This window comes from Aquarana catesbeiana, linkage group LG04 (genome assembly GCF_042186555.1).
Source record: "Aquarana catesbeiana isolate 2022-GZ linkage group LG04, ASM4218655v1, whole genome shotgun sequence".
Lineage (NCBI taxonomy): Eukaryota > Metazoa > Chordata > Amphibia > Anura > Ranidae > Aquarana > Aquarana catesbeiana.
Genome location: NC_133327.1, coordinates 335,563,648 through 335,584,241, shown reverse-complemented (window position 1 = coordinate 335,584,241; position 20,594 = coordinate 335,563,648). Strand labels below are relative to the sequence as shown.

The window sequence follows — 20,594 nt, the reverse complement described above, 5'->3', positions numbered from 1 at the left end:
CGCTTATTGCGGTTTTTTACCAAAAATATGTAGAAGAATACGTATCGTCCTAAACTGAGAAAAAAAATAGTTTTTTTATATATTTTGGGGAGGATATTTATTATAGCAAAAAGTAAAAAATAATGCGTTTTTTCAAAATTGTCGCTATTTTTTTGTTTATAGCTCAAAAAATAAAAACTGCAGAGGTGATCAAATACCACCAAAAGAAAGCTATATTTGTGGAAAAAAAAGGACGTCAATTTTGTTTGGGAGCCACGACGCACGACCGCGCAATTGTCAGTTAAAGCGACGCAGTGCCGAATCGCAAAAAACGCACTGGTCAGGAAGGGGGTAAATTCTTCCGGGGCTGAAGTGGTTAAGGTCACGTTGTCATGTGACCTTAAAAAAGCTGCCCGCTAGCGCCCTAAAAGCACCACAATAGCTCAGCTAAAACGCAGCGAAAGCACCGCAAAAACGACCAGCGCTTAACGCTGTTTTAGCATTGCTTCAGTGTGAAAGGGTTTCTAAATATTTACCCTGGAACAGCCCACTGCTGCCCAGACACTAATAAATCAGAGTCCATAGTCATACAGACTAATGCCTGGTTCACATGATGAGAATATCGGACGATTAATCGTCCTTTTTTTTTTTTTGCATGCTAGTCTCATATCGAAAGAGAAGAGTTTTTACTAAGGTGACAAAAATTCTCGTACGACAGAATAAAAATTCAGAAGTGATGTAATGTGCTGTAGTGTATCTGTATTGTATTTTTCAAACGATAAGTGTATTGAAGAAACACAAATCATACAATCTAGTATCGTAAGAGAAAATGGCTGCTCCCCGGTCTGTCCTGCACAGAAATCTGGTTCCAGGGTGGTGCATCCTCCCTAGGCCGCCTGGGAGTTTTATAGAGCCCAGAGCACTCAACTTGCTTCAACTGAGCTCCTTAACCCCTCAGTAAGCCAAGCAAGCTCACCACCCAGCACAAAAAGGAAAGCACTTTGTATATTGCATGAACCTGGAACAAATATATCTCCCATCCTGGACACAAGCAATAGTTTTTCCTGGCTTCCTGCCACACCAGTAACACACCTCCTGCCTACACTCTGGATGAAGGAGCAACAGAAACACTTTTGCACAGCACAAATGTCAGTCTGGGGGGCAGGGAGTGTTAGATGTACTAGCAGATATCGATACAGTAAACAAATTAAAACCCGATCATTGTAAGCACCAATCTCGGTGGTAAATGGTTTGTCCCAACACTCTACTGCTACGTTTGCATTAGAGCTTGCTCTGATGAAAAAACAAAGAACTGCTGACTGGATCAACAGATAAAAATAAAGAAAAGAAAGCCTAAAAAAGAAAACTAATGTAGCCATCACAGCTAAGACTTGGTAAGCTGCAATAAAATAAATGTTTACTTTTGGGTTTGATACTGCTTCAGGTCTTCTTGAAGGTCTTTTTGACAATGCAGATGCTGTACTGCTAGTGTCAAGATCTACTTCTGTGATATTAAACAAATTACATCCAGGATTTGCAGGTATTTACCACAGAAGAGCACGGGTGGCGCAAGGTGGGTGCTGAAGCACCCTCAAAATTTCCTTAAGCACCCCCATAAATGCACGTGCCTAGACCACACACAATCCTTTGCAAAATGGCATCAGTCCATGCTGGATTGATGCAAACTTGCACAGCAATGTGAGTGGGCAGGGACTTGCTGCACAGGGATACAGCAGCTCAGAGCTAGTTCTGGTTACACAGTCTCTCGCGGAGCGGGGGAGTGATATTCAATGAGGTACAGAAACCTCCCTGCGCATCTCTATCACAGCAGAAAAGGGAAGGGCCAGGAGATGTGCACAGTCTGGCGGCAGTTTGTACAGATGAATTCTGAAAAGGAAGGAGGCTCACATTCTTCAGTGTGCAAAGATGAATCATGTTCTTGATCTTGCAACTTAGAATTTGCTTTGCAGTGATTTCAGTTTAACACAACAGCCTGTACTCTTCATAGTTACCCCAATGTGGACTCAGCAACCAAAGAGAGCGTCAAGGAGAGCATTTATTTCCGCTGCTGGGTGGTGACCATTACATGTACTGTGACCATTCCTAAACTCGCTTTCTGTTCTTATTGCATTCCTGAACTCTGCATTCTGTGTGCAGCGCTTTCCTGAACTCTGCATTCTGTATGCAGCACATTCCCAAAATCTGCATTCTATACGTAACACACTCCTGAACTCTGCATTCTGTACATAGGGCATTCTTCTGAACTCTGCACTTTTTATGTAACGAACTCCTGAACTCTGCACTTTGTGTGTAATGCACTGCTAAACTCTGCAATCTGGATATAGCACACTCTTGATCCCTACATAAGGCACTCCTGTACCCTAAATTCTGTAGGCAGCACACTCCTGAACGCTGCACCCTGTACATTGTGCCTCCTGAACCTTGCACTCTGTACGTAGTGCACTCCTGAACCCTGCACTCTCTATATAGTCCATTTCTGAACCGGGCACTCTGTATATAGTGCACTTCTGAACACTGCTCTCTGTATGTAGCGTACTTCTGAACGGTGCTATGAGCATACTTCTGAACAGTGCACTCTGTATGACGCGCACTTCTGAACCCTGCACTCTGTAAGTAGTGCACTCCTATACTCTGCACTCTGGGCAGAAGGTTGTTTGTATTGAGGAGGGGGCGTGGTTGAGTTCCTGCACCTATTCTTTGAGAAAATAAGCCCTGACTACCACTATACAGGAGAGCTGACCACCAGTATACAGGGGCACTTTGACCACTGGTGTGGTCAGTCACCATTATATAGTGCTGACTTTTTCACTTTATATGCTATGTTGTATGTTGTGCAATGCAGGGGGCACACAGATTGCTATACTGCTGGGGGTTTATTTTTGCACAATGTTAAGTAATGTGCTGGAGGTTAATTTCTGTGCTGTGCTTGGGATTTACTATTGCGTTGTGCTGGGGGTTTATTATTGTGTTTTGCTGGGGGTTTGTTATTGTGTTGTGCTAGGGGTTTATTATTGTGTTGTATTGGAGGGTTTGTTACTGTGTCATGCTGGGGTTTTATTGTTTTGACATGCTGAAGGTTAATTATTGTGCAATGCTGGGGGTTAATTATTGTGCAACATTGGGGGTTAAAGTGTTTGTTAAGGTACAAACATTTCTGCTATAGTTCCTGCTGTGTAATAGCTTACTTCAGAGAGCTGTTTGGCGCTCAGCTGACTGCCCACTGGTCTCCTCTCCCTATGAGATAGCTGCAGGGAGAGGTGCTGGGAAACCCCCGCTGACATCAGACGAGACAAGGAGACCAGCGGGCAGTCACGTGAGCACCGAAAGGCGCTCCGAAGTAAGTTATTACACAGCATATTTTTATGAATGACATGCACTGGGGAGCTTAGTGTTCTATATCAGCGGGAACTATAGCAAAAAATGTTGTTGTGCTGTGCTGGGGGTTATTGCTGTGAGATGGTGGGTATTAATTATTATGCAATGTTGGGGGTATATTACTGTGTTGTGCTGTAGGTTCATTACTGTGTTGTGCATTGGATAAGTATTGAACCATGACCTGGTTAACTACTGTGCTGTGCTGGGGGTTAATTACTGTGCCTTGCTGAGGGTTAAGTATTGAACCATGCCCTGGTTAATTACTGTGCTGCTCTGAGGGTTAATTACTGTGTCCTACCATGGGTTAACTATTGTCATGTGCTTGGTGTTAATTATTTTGTTGTGCTGTGGGTTAGCGCTGAACTTGACACAAGCTGAGGGGTTATCACTTCTGGCCCCAACTTCGCTTATTTTATTTCCACAGTCTCTTCAGTTCACCCCCAGGTCATATTTGGTCTATATAAAGGGATAAAGTGTCACACTACAAGCCATAGACCAAGAAGAAACACTCACTTGCTGGCCACGCCCACTTGCACGGCACATCCATCTTTTGGCCACGCCCACAAATACGTGGTAGGAGGCATTTGTACACTCCCTTAAAACCTCCATTCGGATCTGAAGAACCAGAACAGCACCCCAAAAAAAATTCTGGAGCCACCCCTGCAGAAGAGCTGCAGGGACAGAGCAGGATCTGGGTATTACATGTACCCAAATTATTCAGATTAAAGCAGACTTTCTCCTGACCGTCACAAGGAAAGTAAAGCTACCATGCTAAGGTTGTGTAAAGACTTGTGCAAAAATATATATTTACTCTTCTTTACATACTTTTCGATAATTTTCACACTTTTCTTCTGTCCAGAACTCTCCTACCAGTGGCCATTTTAATAATGGGACGAAGATTCAATTGCCCCTTGCTACTTACCATTTAAACCTCCCCCATGCCCATGTGACACTTGACATCAATTGAGTAACTGCAGTAAATACATAAGATTTCCCAGGAAGGCAACGGTGAGATAGCCTTCCCAGTATATATTTGTGAGTCCCTGGTTTACATCATCAATGCCTCCAGAGACCAAGAAATGCAGTGTAGTTAGCTCTATTTATACTCTATTTTCACAATACCAACTAAGATGATTTGACATCAGCATGCAGAGCGGCATGCATCACTGATCTTTCCGTTGGGGGAAGGTCCACTTTAAGTTTTTTGGGCATGCATAGTGTCTATAACTGGTTAAACAAGAAGCTTCTTTCCGCACACCTTTAAAATGATAATGACAATGATCTGATAAGGAGGCTAGAGCTCTACCTGTTGACTGGATAAGGGACTGCACAATATCAATATGCAATATTTGATATTTACCTAAATAAATTACAATGTTATTGTTTTCAGTCTTGACCCTAATAAACAAGAAAGAAAATATATACAACAACAGCTATACATTCTATTAACATGGTTTTGTTTTGCTCAGAACTTTTTTTTTATTTTAAACAACATAATAGGAAATTTGTTATTAATCTCTTGTTTATGTGATTCTTTTTTGTGTTTTTATACAGTCCAGTTTTTAAAAGAAGTCCAGATATCACAAAATCGCCTTTAACAAAATCCGAACAGCTTCTCCGAATAGATGACCATGATTTCACCATGAGACCTGGTTTTGGAGGTATGTCAGTATTGGGCAAATTTCCGCTTAACGTTTTGTTTTGAATTACAGTATAAAAAATACACAAATACACATTTCAGGAGTAGTAGAACTTAGAAGACATTTGTGATGCATAGAAACATAAAGGCAGGTTACCCAATCAAGTGTGTACTTTACAATTACATACTGAGAAAATACCCAGTCTGATTAACCACTTCAGCCCGGTAAGGATTTACCCCCTTCCCGACCAGAGCACTTTTTGCGATACGGCACTGCGTCGCTTTAACTGACAATTGCACGGTCGTGCGACTTTGCACCCAAACAAAATTGACGTCCACTTTTTCCCACAAATAGAGCTTTCTTTTGGTGGTATTTGATCACCTCTGAAGTTTTTATTTTTTGCGCTATAAACAACTAAAGAGCGACAATTTTGAAAAAAAAGCAATATTTTTTACTTTTTGCTATAATAAATATCCCAAAAAAATATATAAAGAAACAAATTTCTTTCTCAGTTTAGGCCAATATGTATTCTTCTACATATTTTTGGTAAAAAAAAATCGCAATAAGCATATATTAACTGGTTTGCGCAAAAGTTATAGCGTCTACAAAATAAGTGATAGATTTATGGCATTTTTATTATTTTTTTTTTTTATTAGTAATGGTGGCGATCTGCGATTTTTATCGTGACTGCGACATTATGGCGGACACATCGGACACTTTTGACGCTGTTTTGGGACCATTTTCATTTATACAGCGATCGGTGCTATAAAATTGCACTGATTACTGTGTAAATGACACTGGCAGGGAAGCGGTTAAACACTAGGGGGGAACAAGGGGTTAAGTGTGTCCTAGGGAGTGATTCTAACTGTGGGGGGGGGGATTGCCTCACTACAACATGACAGCAATCACTGCTCCCGATGACAGGGAGCAGTAGATCTCTGTCATGTTGCTAGGCAGAACAGGGAAATTACTTGTTTACAGAGGCACCTCCCCATTCTGCTGCCTTGTGACACGATCGCTGGCCCCCGCGGGCATGGTCACGGAATACGTGGCATGCGCCCACAATGCCACGATTTAAAGGGGATGTTCCTGTACACCCATTTGCCCAACCGTGCCATTGTGCCGTCGTATATTGTCGTGCGCTGGTCGGCATGTGGTTAAGATTAAACCCCCTATTAAACCAGTGTGAAGCACAGTTGGAGCCCTCTTAAAACAGAAGGTATTTACTGTATATGTATAATTTCCATCCTAATCTTAACCCCTTAGAGCCGGTGTCTTGCCGAGAAAGTTCCCCCGGCGGATAAGGACCCCCTTGTACTGTGCATGCGCTGCGCTTGCGCAGTACGAACGACTACAGAGACGCCGAAAATAGATGAAGATGAACAGCTGTGACTCAGCTGTACACTACATTCTACCCTATGTCCACGTTAAAGCCCCACCATCCAAGTGGACACAGAGTTAGAATAATAAGCCGAACGCAGCGAGGCCGTGCCCGAAGCGTGGCGAGCGTAGCGAGCCTGCGAGGGGCCTGTTACAAAGTCTTTTTTATTAAAATAGTCTTGGCACGCAGTCGCCGTGTACAGCTGACTCAGGTGTTCAGCTTCGGCTCTTTCGGCGGCTCCCTTGTTGTTCCTATTGCGCAAGCGCTGCTCCTGCGCAGTACAGGGGGTCATTATCCACCAAGGGGAACTTTCTCGGCAGAACACCAGCGCCCGCCGGCCCTTTAAGGGGTTTAGAATGCCGGGAGGCTGGGCGGGTGTTATGGTCATGGCCCCACCGTGACTGGCTTGGCTGTCACGGCCGTCAAATGATAAAGTCACATGACATATGACGCAACGCGTCGGGAGGAGCCAAGTGACGTCATCCGGAGTGTTTTGCGTTGCTCCAATCCTCACTCACAGGACAGAGCGAGAGGTGATCGCGGTGGGCAGCTGACTGCTTTATGCGCTCAAGATTCGATTCATACAAGTGAGTGCATCACTGCACAATTAAAGTTTTTATTTTGTTTGCATGAACGACAATTAAATCATCGGAGTCCTAACCTCAGTGGATTCCCAATACACAGCGGGGTATTGTGGACAAATTTGGAATGTAAGCTGATCCCCCATCGAATCAGGGAGAAGGGCAATCTATTAGTGAACACCAGCTACCTATGTACACTTACTGGGGATTATTATATACAGGCAATAAAAGACATCTACAACTGCATATTGATTCTCAGGAACAACATAGGCGATCCCTAATAATTTAAACTACCTGTGCAATATATTTTAACTATGCATTCTGATTATATATTCATTCATATCTGTATTTTTATCACTCTATTTTGAAAAACTATCAGCGCACTATTTCACTTTATTTAACTTTCACTGTTTTGAGTGGTATTGGAACACCGGTGGCATTTATTTATATATAATATTTTCTACTTTTTATGGAATTTAATATTTTATGGAATTTATTATTTATTAATTGTATCAATATTTTGTGTAAAAGTATTTAGCGCACATCTCACATTTATAATTTATACTTTTTCGAGTGATATCAGAAACACTTTAATAGAGGTGCAGCTTTATACACATATATATAATCTTCATTAAACCCCATCAAGGTAGAAGTGTATTAATTAATACACACTATCCAATCAATTATTTTATCTTTAATATATATATATATATATATATATATATATATATATATATATATATATATATATATATATATATATCATCAAGCAAATATTTTACTTTAAATATATTTATACCTCATCATTTGCACTAAGGATTATCACGTTTTTAGGATAAAATATTACATTTTATAAGGTCACATCATTACACATTTTTTTATATGCTTATTAAAATATAATACTACACAAGACACTACAATAGTTCATTAGCACGTCAGTTTACTATAATATTTAATACAAATGACCGGAAAGCTTTCGATTGCAAGCAGCGAATGAGAGCTTTCCATTACCCGCTGGAAACCGTGCTTGGAGTGGAATAAAACTGCATGCCTTGAATGACATCCAAAAATATTTCTGGGACTGTCTGGAGTGTACAGTAGATAGTGAAGCATATTCTCACCTTTATCCCACTATAAACTGCCCTGCTTCTTCATGAAAAATGATGTAGACCCCCACTACACACAAGTTTTGATTTATTAATAGGGTATAGGCTGTTCACTTAGCAAAATGAATGTTTGCCTAGCTTAGTAAATAGCAGGGGTCCTCAAACTTTTTAAACAGGGGGCCAGTTCACTATCCCTCAGACCGTTAGAGGGCCGGACTATAGTTTAAAAAAAAAAAAAAAACTATGAACAAATTCCTATGCACACTGCACATATCTTATTTTGAAGTGAAAGAACAAAACGGGAACAAATACAATATTTAAAATGAAGAAAAAGTAAAGTTAAATCAACAAACTTACCAGTATTCAATTCAATGGGAACTATGGGCCTGCTTTTGGCTAATGAGATGGTCAATGTCCGGTTCCATATTCGTCACTGCTAGTCGCACAAGTGATGCAAGTGTGCATCAGTTAGTCTAGATCTGGTTGGAGATTTCAGATGTTTCATTCTGGAAAAAGTCTGTTCACAGACATAAGTGCTGCCAAAGATGGTTGCCATTTTGAGTGCATGGTTCCTGAGAATAGGATATGTCTCAGAGGGGAGAGATGCATAAAAATTAGGAAGGCTGCTTGCCTTGAATGCGTCTTTCAGAGAGTCACAAGTCTGCAGTTCAGCCAGTTCCATTTGGTAAATTGTATCCACATTTTCAATGTCAATAGAAAATGGGTTACGGAAAAGTTGTATGTCCTGTTCATGGAGATGAAGATCTTTAAATCTACATTGGAACTCCTTTTGCAACTTTTCCAGTGAATCCACACATGTTTTGTTTGGGAATGCAACCAATGGTTTTTCCGCTAACAAGTTTTGAGTTGTGGGGAGATGGCAGAAGTTTTCCCCCTTCACTTGTTTGATGAGGAGGCCTAATTTTACTTCAAATGCTTTCACATGTGATTGCATATCACAGATGAGCTTCCCCTTTCCTTGAAGTTGCACATTGAAACTATTGAGTAGCTCTGTTACATCTGTCAGAAAGGCAAGGTGCCATTTCCATTCTGCATCATTGAGCTCTGGTACTTCTTTGTTTTTTGAAAGCAGAAAAGCTGTAATCTGCGGAAGTAAGTCATAGAAACGTTTCAAAACTCTCCCTCGACTCAGCCAACGGACTTCTGTGTGGTACAGAACATCTTCATAGGCAACATTTAGCTCAGACAGAAATTCCTGAAATTGTCTGTGGTTTAGTGCATGAGCTCTAATGAAGTTAACACAAGATACCACAATTTTCATAACAGAGTCCCACTTCAATGATTTACTACACAGCGCTTGTTGGTGGATGAGGCAGTGTATGGCTATTGGATGAGAATGGTTATGTTTGTCCATCTCTTGGTTAATGCGAGAAATTACTCCTTTCTTAGACCCCACCATGCTAGGAGCACCATCAGTTGTCACACTGGCTAGTTTAGCTCAGTCCAGCTCCAAACTATTCACAGTTTGGCAAACCTTTTCATAGATGTCTTCTCCTGTAGTTGTTCCTTTGATGGTTTGCAGTGCAGCAAGCTCTTCTGTGACTTCGAAATAGTCATTTGTCCCACGAATAAAAATTAGAAGTTGTGCAGAATCACAAACATCATTGCTTTTGTCGAGTGCCAAGGAAAAATAGGAAAGTTTTTTTGCAGAGTTTTGCAAATGCTGATGCAAATTGTCTCCCATTTCTTCAATCCTCCGTGTAATTGTAGGTCCTGAAAGACTCACTGTACTAAATAAATCGGTCTTCTCTGGACACATCTCTTTGGCAACAGAAAGAAGACATTCTTTAACCACTTCAGCCCCGGAAGGTTTTACCCCCTTCCTGACCAGAGCACTTTTTACAATTCGGCACTGCGTCGCTTTAACTGCTAATTGCGCGGTCATGCAATGCTGTACCCAAACGAAATTTGCGTCCTTTCCTTCCCACAAATAGAGCTTTCTTTTGATGGTATTTGATCACCTCTGCCGTTTTTATTTTTTGCGCTATAAACGGAAAAAGACCGAAAATTAAAAAAAAAATGATATTTTCTACTTTTTGTTATAAAAAAAATCCAATAAACTCAATTTTAGTCATACATTTAGGCCAAAAATGTATTCAGCCACATGTCTTTGGTAAAAAAAATGTCAATAAGCATATATTTATTGGTTTGCGCAAAAGTTATAGCGTCTACAAACTAGGGTACATTTTCTGGAATTTGCACAGCTTTTAGTTTATGACTGCCTATGTCATTTCTTGAGGTGCTAAAATGGCAGGGCAGTACAAACCCCCCCCAAATGACCCCATTTTGGAAAGTAGACACCCCAATGAAATTGCTGAGAGGCATGTTGAGCCCATTGAATATTTATTTTTTTTGTCCCAAGTGATTGAATAATGACAAGAAAAAAAAAAAAAAAAAACTTACAAAAAGTTGTCACTAAATGATATATTGCTCACACAGGCCATGGGCATATGTGGAATTGCACCCCAAAATACATTCAGCTGCTTCTCCTGAGTACGGGGATACCACATGTGTGAGACTTTTTGGGAGCCTAGCCGCGTACGGGGCCCCAAAAACCAAGCACCGCCTTCAGGATTTCTAAGGGTGAAAATTTTTGATTTCACTCCTCGCTGCCTATCACAGTTTTGAAGGCCATAAAATGCCATGATGGCACAAACCCCCCCCAAATGACCCCATTTTGGAAAGTAGACACCCCAAGCTATTTGCTAAGAGGCATGGTGAGTATTTTGCAGCTCTCATTTGTTTTTGAAAATGAAGAAAGACCAGAAAAATTTTTTTTTTTTTCTTTTTTCAACTTTCAAAACTTTGTGACAAAAAGTGAGGTCTGCAAAATACTCACTATACCTCTCAGCAAATAGCTTTGGGTGTCTACTTTCCAAAATGGGGTCATTTGGGGGGGTTTGTGCCACCTGGGCATTCCATGGCCTCCGAAACTGTGATAGGCAGTGAAGAGTGAATTCAAAAATTTACGCCCTTAGAAAGCCTGAAGGCGGTGCTTGGTTTTCGGGGTCCCGTGCGCTGCTAGGCTCCCAAAAAGTCTCACACATGTGGTATCCCCGTACTCAGGAGAAGCAACAGAATTTATTTTGGGGTGTAATTTCACATATTCCCATGGCATGTTTGAGCAATATATCATTTAGTGACAACTTTGTGCAAAAAAAAAAAAAAAATTTGTCTCTTTCCTGCAACTTGTGTCACAATATAAAATATTCCATGGACTCGACATGCCTCTCAGCAAATAGCTTGGGGTATCTACTTTCCAAAATGGGGTCATTTGGGGGGGTTTGAACTGTCCTGGCATTTTATGCACAACATTTAGAAGCTTATGTCACACATCACCCACTCTTCTAACCACTTGAAGACAAAGCCCTTTCTGACACTTTTTGATTACATGAAAAAATTATTTTTTTTTTGCAAGAAAATTACTTTGAACCCCCAAACATTATATATTTTTTTAAAGCAAATGCCCTACAGATTAAAATGGTGGGTGTTTCATTTTTTTTTTTTCACACAGTATTTGCGCAGCGCTTTTTCAAACACATTTTTTGTGGAAAAAACACACTTTTTTAAATTTTAATGCACTAAAACACACTATATTGCCCAAATGTTTGATGAAATAAAAAAGATGATCTTAGGCCGAGTACATGGATACCAAACATGACATGCTTTAAAATTGCGCACAAACGTGTAGTGGCAACAAAATTAATACATTTTTAAAAGCCTTTAAAAGCCTTTACAGGTTACCACTTTAGATTTACAGAGGAGGTCTACTGCTAAAATTACTGCCCTCGATCTGACGTTCGTGGTGACACCTCACATGCATGGTGCAATTGCTGTTTACATTTGACGCCAGACCGACGCTTGCGTTCGCCTTAGCGCGAGAGCAGGGGGGACAGGGGTGCTTTTTTTTTTTTTTTTTTTTTTTTTTTCTTTATTTTTTTTTGCTTTTTTATCTTATTTTTAAACTGTTCCTTTAATTTTTTTTTTTTTTTTTTTTTAATCATTTTTATTGTTATCTCAGGGAATGTAAATATCCCCTATGATAGCAATAGGTAGTGACAGGTACTCTTTTTTGAAAAAATTGGGGTCTATTAGACCCTAGATCTCTCCTCTGCCCTCAAAGCATCTGACCACACCAAGATCGGTGTGAAAAAATGCTTCCCCAATTTCCCAATGGCGCTGTTTACATCCGGCAAAATCTAAGTCATAAAATGCTCGTAGCTTCCGGTTTCTTAGGCCATAGAGATGTTTGGAGCCACTCTGGTCTCTGATCAGCTCTATGGTCAGCTGGCTGAATCAGCGGCTGCATTCTCAGGTTCCCTGTTGAGACAGGAGAGCCAGAGAAAAACATGGAAGACGGTGGGGGGGGGCATTCCCTCCCACTGCTTGTAAAAGCAGTCTAGAGGCTAATTAGCTGCTAGGATTGCTTTTACATGAAAGCTGACCGCTGGCTGAAAAGAATGATACCAAGATGATACCTAAACCTGCAGGCATCATTCTGGTATAACCACTCAAAGTCGTGAATGGCGTACCTGAAGACAAAAAAATGGTTAACAATAAAGCACAGTGAACAGTAAAGTATAAAAAATTGCATACCTGAAAAGCAAACATGATAAAACATAATAACAATAAAACATTGCAGAATAGAATACAGTAAAAAAGAGCAGAACAATAGAGAGAGAGAATAGAGAGAGAGAGAACAATAAAACGACAACTATTTATTTTTTTTTATTTTTGTTTGTGTTTTTTTTTTTTTTTACACTTTTTTTTGTAACTGTAACTTTTATAACTATAACCGGTTCCAGGTTCGGGTCTCTCAAAATGCGATGGCATCTTGGGAGACCCTGTGAAAGTGTGTCCTAGTCTGTGCAATGCTGTACCCTACGCTAATACTCAACTAGTGCATGGTAGCGTTCAAAACATTCACCAATGCAAAGACCAGGATTGTCAGGACAGGAGGGACAATAATAGCGGGTGTCACGCCTATATCCGCGCTTGCTGCAGACACAACATCTTTTTTGGGGGGGTTCGTTGGGTAGGGGTACTTGGGAGGACATAAAGAAAATGCCTCTCATGCAGCCGACGGCATTTGGTTGGGGATGTGAATGGGGGAAGTACGGGTGCTGCAGAAGCGGTGGGTTCCCAATTAGGATTGGCGAATGCAGCAGGAAGGGCACTATGGGCACGACGGGCCTGTGTTTGTCTTCTTGGTGGCAGCGGGACACTACTTGTGCTTGCCACCTCACCAGCTTGAACTGCACTTATGGGACTCGCCACGTCACCAAGTGTTACTGCAGTGCTGGTTTGACTACGACCGGGGTGTACTAGGCCGCTGGCGCTTGCCAGTTCACCAAAACGCTACAAAAAAAAACTGTTAGCGATCGCAGGGATCAGGCCTGACTCTGCGAACGCTGCAGTTATGCGTTTAGTGTTTTGTAAGTGACAGTGATCGATCGATACTGCACTTGGGTGGGCTGGGCTGGGCCGGGCGGAGGGGCAAAATGCAGGTGCTAGCAGGAATCTGGGCTGATCCCGCTAACACTGCGTTTTTGGGAATCCTAAACTGCTGGGGACGCTAGTATAGATCTGATCGGATCAGATATTGATGCGTTCAGATATTATACCACTAAGGGAGGTGTACGGTGCGTGGGTGTTAGCGCTACTGGCACTAACCTGACGCTGCCTGGGGCTGGTGCTTGCCATTTCACCAAAACGCTACCAAAAAAACTGTTAGCGATCGCAGGGATCAGGCCTGACTCTGCGAACGCTGCAGTTATGCGTTTAGTGTTTTGTAAGTGACAGTGATCGATCGATACTGCACTTGGGTGGGCTGGGCCGAGCCGGGCGGAGGGGCAAAATGGAGGTGCTAGCAGGTATCTGGGCTGATCCCGCTAACACTGCGTTTTTGGGAACCCTAAACTGCTGGGGACACTAGTATAGATCTGATCGGATCAGATATTGATCCGTTCAGATACTATACCACTAAGGGAGGCGTATGCTGCGTGCGTGGGTGTTAGCGCTACTGGCGCTAATCTGGCGCTGCTTGGGGCGACGCATATCACTGCCGGGTGATCGGGGGGCTAAACCTTTATTCGGTAATAAATGGCGGGTGCCCTGACACTATAAAAAATAAACAAACTAACCAGCGTCACCCGAAATGGTTATACAGTGATCAGTGGTGAAAGGGTTAACTAGGGGGCAATCAAGGGGTTAAAACCTTTATTAGATAGTATATGGGGGTCCCTGTCGCTATAAAACGCTGACGGCGAACCTAAATATTTACGTCCCTAACTAGCGTCACCAGTGACACTAATACAGCGATCAGAAAAATGATCGCTTAGCGACACTGGTGACAGGGGGTGATCAAGGGGTTAAAACTTTATTAGGGGGGGTTAGGGGGGTACCCTAGACCTACAGGGGGCTAATACTCACTGACCTAACACTTCTAACTGTCACAAACTGACACCAATCAGTAATCAGGAAAAAAAAAAAAAACAGCTTGGTGTCAGTTTGTGACAGCGGGGGGGGTGATTGGGGGGCGATCGGGGGGGGATCGGGGGTGTTTAGTGTGCCTGGCATGTTCTACTGTGTGTGTTTGTGTTTTACACTTACTCGGATGTCTTCTCTCCTCGGCGTCGGAACGGAAACTGCCGAGCCGAGGAGAGATGACATCACATCCTCTGCCTGTGTGTACTATACACAGGCAGGGGATGTTTCTCATTGGCTGGGAGCGATCGTGAGGGGGGGGCCACAATCGGATGGCCTCCCCCTCATCTCTGATCGCTGCCAGACAAATGCCGACCGCCGCTGGCACCGGGGGGGGGTCCGATCGGACCCCCCGCCCGCGGGAAGGCAATCACGTACCAGGTACGTGATTTTGCCTGCCCGTGCCGCTCTGTTCACGTATATATGCGTGAGGCGGTCGGCAAGTGATTAACAAATTCTCCCTCCACGAATGGTCTGCCAGTGCACGCTATTAGCTTGGCAACTTGAAAACTTGCTCGCAGTGATGAAATATTTAGCTGCTTCTGCTTCACAAAAGTATTTTGCTGAGTTGTCAATGTATTTTTCAGTTTTAATATTTTATCTTTTCTTACTTCTCCGACCAAACGATCATATTTATCTTTATGTTGAGTTTGATAGTGTCGACGCAAATTGTATTCTTTGAACACAGACACTATATTCTGGCATATGAGACACACAGCTCTTTCCTTGTACTGCATGAAAAAGTAATCATAAGTCCACTGTTCTTTGAATATCCTACACTCCGAGTCAATTTTTCTTTCCTTTTCTCTTCTTTTTTTTTTCTTTTTCTTGACATCATTCTTTCCTAGGGATTCCAAATTGCTATTAGTAAAATACCAATATATATATATATATATATATATATATATATATATATATATACCCCCCGGACTCCTCCCATAAGTTCAGGCCACCATACTGGCCTTCTTATTTATGGTCGAAGCCCTTCAACCAGAATGGATGTGAACCACATAAACATGCCACAAGACTTACAACATGAAATGGACCTGAAGTGTGCCCTGGTCTGCTGGTCGGTATACCAAAAAAGGGGGCAAAAACATTCAGGTAGGGGTGAAAGCTCTTTATTGGTTTAGTGTTATTTACTGAGCAAGTTTGGTAAATGCTTGCAACATTTCTACCTGAGGATTTGGGATGTACCGGGCAAAGCAGGCTTGATGATATGGTCTGGAACCCCGTGCTGGGATGCGGCCGAGGCTGCTCCAATTCAGCAGGAGTGTCCAGAGTACCGACTGGGGTTGAGGCCTAGGTTGCGCAGGAGGATCCTGATGTGCTTGATGAACTGGCAGCCACTCAAGAGGTTGGTCAGGAAAGGTAGTAGGGGACTAGAGTTCAACTGGCTGGGTAGGAGCGACAGTAGGTGGTCGAGTATCGCTACTGGGCACCAGATGTTGTTTGTCTTAAATAGATGGATGTTGACCTCGGGACCAGATTGCTGGGTTTTGGATACTGCGAGGTGGAGAATGAAATGATCTTGGAAGCAAGCCAGGTGACGTCTACACAGTTCCTCGCCAGTAGGGCTATTACAGGTAAACTCGCTAGGCCGCAAAAAAACGTAGTAGTCTAGGTAGATGGCCACTTGAATGACCAAGCTGGGAAGAAAGCCAAACGGGGAACAAGAGAGGATAGTCGACATGTCTCTGAAGATGGTATTCGTGATGGGCAAGCGTTTGGAGTTGGCTATGGGCTGCTGCTTCTGAATGCCGCGCAGGACGGCTCGGATCGCATGGGCTGCGAACAAGGGCGGTTTTGTGGGATCCTGTAAAGCCAGGAAGTGTTGGATGCCGGGTAAGTATAGTCTGATGATGTTGTGTGATAGAGCCATTTGTGTGTGGCAATATGAAATGAAAGCTAGTACATGCTTAGTGTCTGGTGACGTTGCCCCGGGGCAGGAATCCAGAAACTTGCAGAAGGCGTTCCAAGCTGTGTGGTAGGCCTTGAGTGTGTTGTGAGATAAGGATTGATTGATGAGCTGGATCGTGCTGGGAAGGTGCTGCTTTAATTCTTTGTCAGCTGAGACCAAGGTGGGATAAGAGATGACGTTGGGTCGGCTCCGGGTTTCTGCTGAAAAAATGAAATGAAGTTAAAAAGGGGACAGTGCATCCGCTGTGAATTTGCACTTGCCCAAAATGTATGTGCAGTGCACATTGAACTGATGCTGCAGGGATAATTCTACCAGCCTGCGTAGGAAGGACATAATGGGGAGCGACTTGGACCTGCCTTGTTATTGATATCAGCCGTGGCCTGGTTGTCAGTGGCGAAGGCCACAGTTTGTCCGGTCCAGGTATTGCCCCAGACCTGAGCGGCTGCCACGATTGGATATAGTTTGAACAATGAGGAAGACTGGATGAAACCAGGGATTAGGAGTATCTCTGGAGGCCATGGCCCTGCAAACCAATGATGGCCCAAAATTGCAGCGAAGCCTGTGGAGGCTGTGGTATCCATTACTACCTGCAGTAATAGAGGTGATGCTGACGGTATAAACATGGATATGCCATTCCAACTAGTAAGGAACTCAACATACACAGAGACAAATCCGCTACTGCTGCTGTGTCTAGACTAATGATTTGATGGGGGTCCTGTGGCTGAGAGCGGAAGACCAAGAGGCGCGAAATAAAATATCATCCCCGAGGAATAATTCTCATTGCGAAGTTGAGCATCCCTAAGAGGGATTGAAGCTGTTTCTTAGTACATGGGTGAAGTCGTGAAGAATCAAGCTGATACAGGTCAGTTTGTCGGGGGCAGGCTGGCCTGCATGGAGCGAGTGTCAATTATGACCCCGGGGAAGGTGATAGAGTGTGCTGGGCCTTCCACTTTGTGTTTTGCTATGGGCACAATGAGATTCCCAAACACCACTCTTAATCTATCTATGTCTACCGGGGGCATAACAGCCAGGCTGTTCGTTTAGCGGGAAGTCATCCAGATAATGAATGACCATCTGGCACTGGGCTTGGTGCAACAGGATCCAAGTGAAGGACTGTGCAAAGGTGTCAAAGAGCCACGGGCTGCTTTTAGACCCGAAGATCAATTTAGTGGCAAAGTAATATGATTCTTTCCATTTAATGCCGTGCCAGCACCAGAGGGATGGTTGGAGGAGTAGAAGTTTAAATGCGTCTGATATGTCGGCTTTAGAGAGCCAGGCGCTTGTGCCTATTTTGATAATGGCCTGAATCGCCATGTCAACTGAAGCATATTTCAGGGAGATTTCCTCTGAAGGAATTAAGGAATTCAGGATGCGGGAAGAATGAGGCACAGACCGGTCGTACACCAAACAAAGTTTATTCCTTGACAAGCCCAATAAGGCTAACTCTCCAGATGGTGAAAGGGAACTGTGCGAAGGGGCCAATGATGAAGCCTCGGTCAAGTTCGGCCTGTAAAGCCAGGTACACAGAAGCGGACTTTTCGACCGGACTGGTCCAACGGACCGAGTCTGGCAGACAATTCGACCGTATGTGGGCTTCATCAGACCTGCAGTGGACTTTTTCGGTCGAAAATCTGACAGACTTTAGATTTAGAACATGCTTCAAATCTTTCCGACGGACTCGAGTCCAGTCGAAAAATCCGCTCATCTGTATACTAGTTCGACGGACAAAAACCGACGTTAGGCAGCTATTGGCTACTGGCTATCAACTTCCTTATTTTAGTCTGGTCGTACGTCATTACGTATGAATCCGTTGGGCTTTGGTGTGATTGTGTGTAGGAAAGTCCATCGAAATTCCGTCGAAAGTCCGTCGGAAAGACCGTCGGATCTTTGTTGTCAAAAAGTCCGACCGTGTGTACGCGGCATAACAGATGGTCTATTGCCTGTTCGTCGATGGCCACTGAGTGGAGATTCCTGCACTTGTGAGTCATGTGGGGTAGTGTGATGAGGCCGGTATGGAATCCTGCTGTAAATCCTTAGATAAGGAAAGCGGCCAGTGAGGGAGTGGGGTGTGAGGTGAGGTAAAACCCCAGCCATAGGACGTCTACTCGGCCTAGTCAGGACTTTTTCTGCTGCTTGATCTGGCATAGGGTTTTAGGATGTGCCCTATGACATATGGTACAGATATGGAGCAGCCTGCATTGGCTGTAGTTTCAGATCCAAAATTAAAGTTATTGCAGATGGATGCTCCCCCTACTGACAGAATGGGGCATCCGAACTTGTCCACCTGGGGCGACTGAGCTGGGGCCGGCAAGCCCTGACCTGTACCGGAGGTGGAGGGAAGATTGAGAGGGCATCTAACTGCTATGTTGGCGCACCAGTTAGCAGGGTGAGTGGAGGAATGGCAGATACCACAGAGTGGTGAGCGTAGGCCAGCAAAGAGGCGTCAGAACAACTCTGTGTCAATGAGGCTCCAATCCATGCCCGCTTGAAACTGCGTGAACCTGGCTGCCGCTTTGGCCGAGAATGAACGGTGGTAATCGTAAAATGAGAACCCCCCGTGTTTATAGCCCAGGTCCACCACTGTGTGTAGATATAAGTTCAGCTCCTCCTGCTGGGGCTGGCTGGGCACAGGACATCCCTCACCGTCAAAACGTCACTTGCGCCCATACGTCTTAAAGGCACATTTTTTTCAATGTCATTTTTTTAAATGACTTTTTTTTTTTTTATTGCATTTTAGTGTAAATATGAGATCTGAGGTCTGAGGTTTTGACCCCAGATCCCATATTTAAGAGGAGCTGTCATGCTTTTTTCTATTACAAGGGATGTTTACATTCCTTGCAATAGGAATAAAAGTGACACATTTAAAAAAAAAAAAAACAGTGTAAAAATAAATGAAATAATGGAAAATAAATAATAAAAATAAAATTAAAAAAAAAAAAAAAAACCCCTATCCCGACGAGCTTGCGCGCAGAAGCGAACGCATATGTGAGTAGCGCCCGCATATGAAAATGGTGGTCAAACCACACATGTGAGGTATCACCGCAATTGTTAGAGCAAGAGCAATAATTCTAGCCCTAGACCTCCTCTGTAACGTAAAACATGCAACCTGTAGAATTTTTTAAACGTCGCCAATGGAGATTTTTGAGGGTAAAACTTTGACGCCATTCCACGAGTGGGCGCAATTTTGAAGCATGACATGTTGGGTATCAATTTACTCGGCGTAACGCTGTCTTTCATATTATAAAAAAATTGGGCTAACTTTACTGTTGTCTTATTTTCTTATTCAAGTGAACTTTTTCCAAAAAAAGCGCGCTTGTTGGACCGCTGAGCAAATACGGTGTGAAAAAAAGTATTGCAATGACCACCATTTTATTCTCTAGGGTGTTAGAAAAAAAACAATATATAATGTTTGGGGGTTCTAAGTAATTTTCTAGCAAAAAAACATGTATTTTATGTATGTTTTAAACATGTCAAACGCCTAAACTCCAAAACGAGGCTGGTCCTTAAGTGGTTAATAGTTAGTTTGTGGTTGAGCCTGCGGTCTTTGGCCTTGAGGACCACTGATACATTCCCCCAGGCATATGATTTATTCGCCTGCTGGGTGCTGGGCCCGTCTGTCACTGGTGGTGGGAAGAGGAGCCTGAAAAGTCCGGCTTTCCTGGCTGTAGCGGGGAAGGTCACGCCCCTGCGTCTTAGTTCCACTGTTAACTTGGGATTGGTCCATCCCCTAAGGGACTGCATGCTGCCGCTCTCTGAAACCGGAGAGGATGACAGAGGGGCAGATGTGAGGTCTTCGCTGCCGGCCTATGACATGGCTCTGGCTGACTTGTGCCCTAGTGGCGAAGTCCTGGTTTTTGAGGTCGAAATCTCAGTCAGCCGCAACCTGTAGTGGGGGCGACATGAAAGTCCAGTATTTTTTTTTTTTTTTTACGTGTCTTGTCACATTATTTTTTTTTTTTTTTTTATCTGGGGAAATAACGTCCAAGCTGGTGCAGGATGGAACTACCTGAACTCGACTGACCTAGAGGAGAAATTACAGATGGGCAACGGTGAGTGGCTCAATTACACACCATTTAGAGGTGA

At 43.2% G+C, this 20,594-nt stretch overlaps 1 protein-coding gene across 1 annotated transcript in view; it reads left to right on the top strand.

Moving 5' to 3' along the window:
* The window catches only part of GABRR1 (gamma-aminobutyric acid type A receptor subunit rho1), a 164,265-nt gene that overhangs the window by 84,732 nt on the left and 58,939 nt on the right, over nucleotides 1–20,594 (top strand). The window contains exon 3 of the mRNA XM_073626925.1: nucleotides 4,930–5,036. Within this exon, the coding sequence (XP_073483026.1) occupies nucleotides 4,930–5,036 (107 nt within the window). The remainder of the gene's footprint in view (nucleotides 1–4,929; nucleotides 5,037–20,594) is intronic.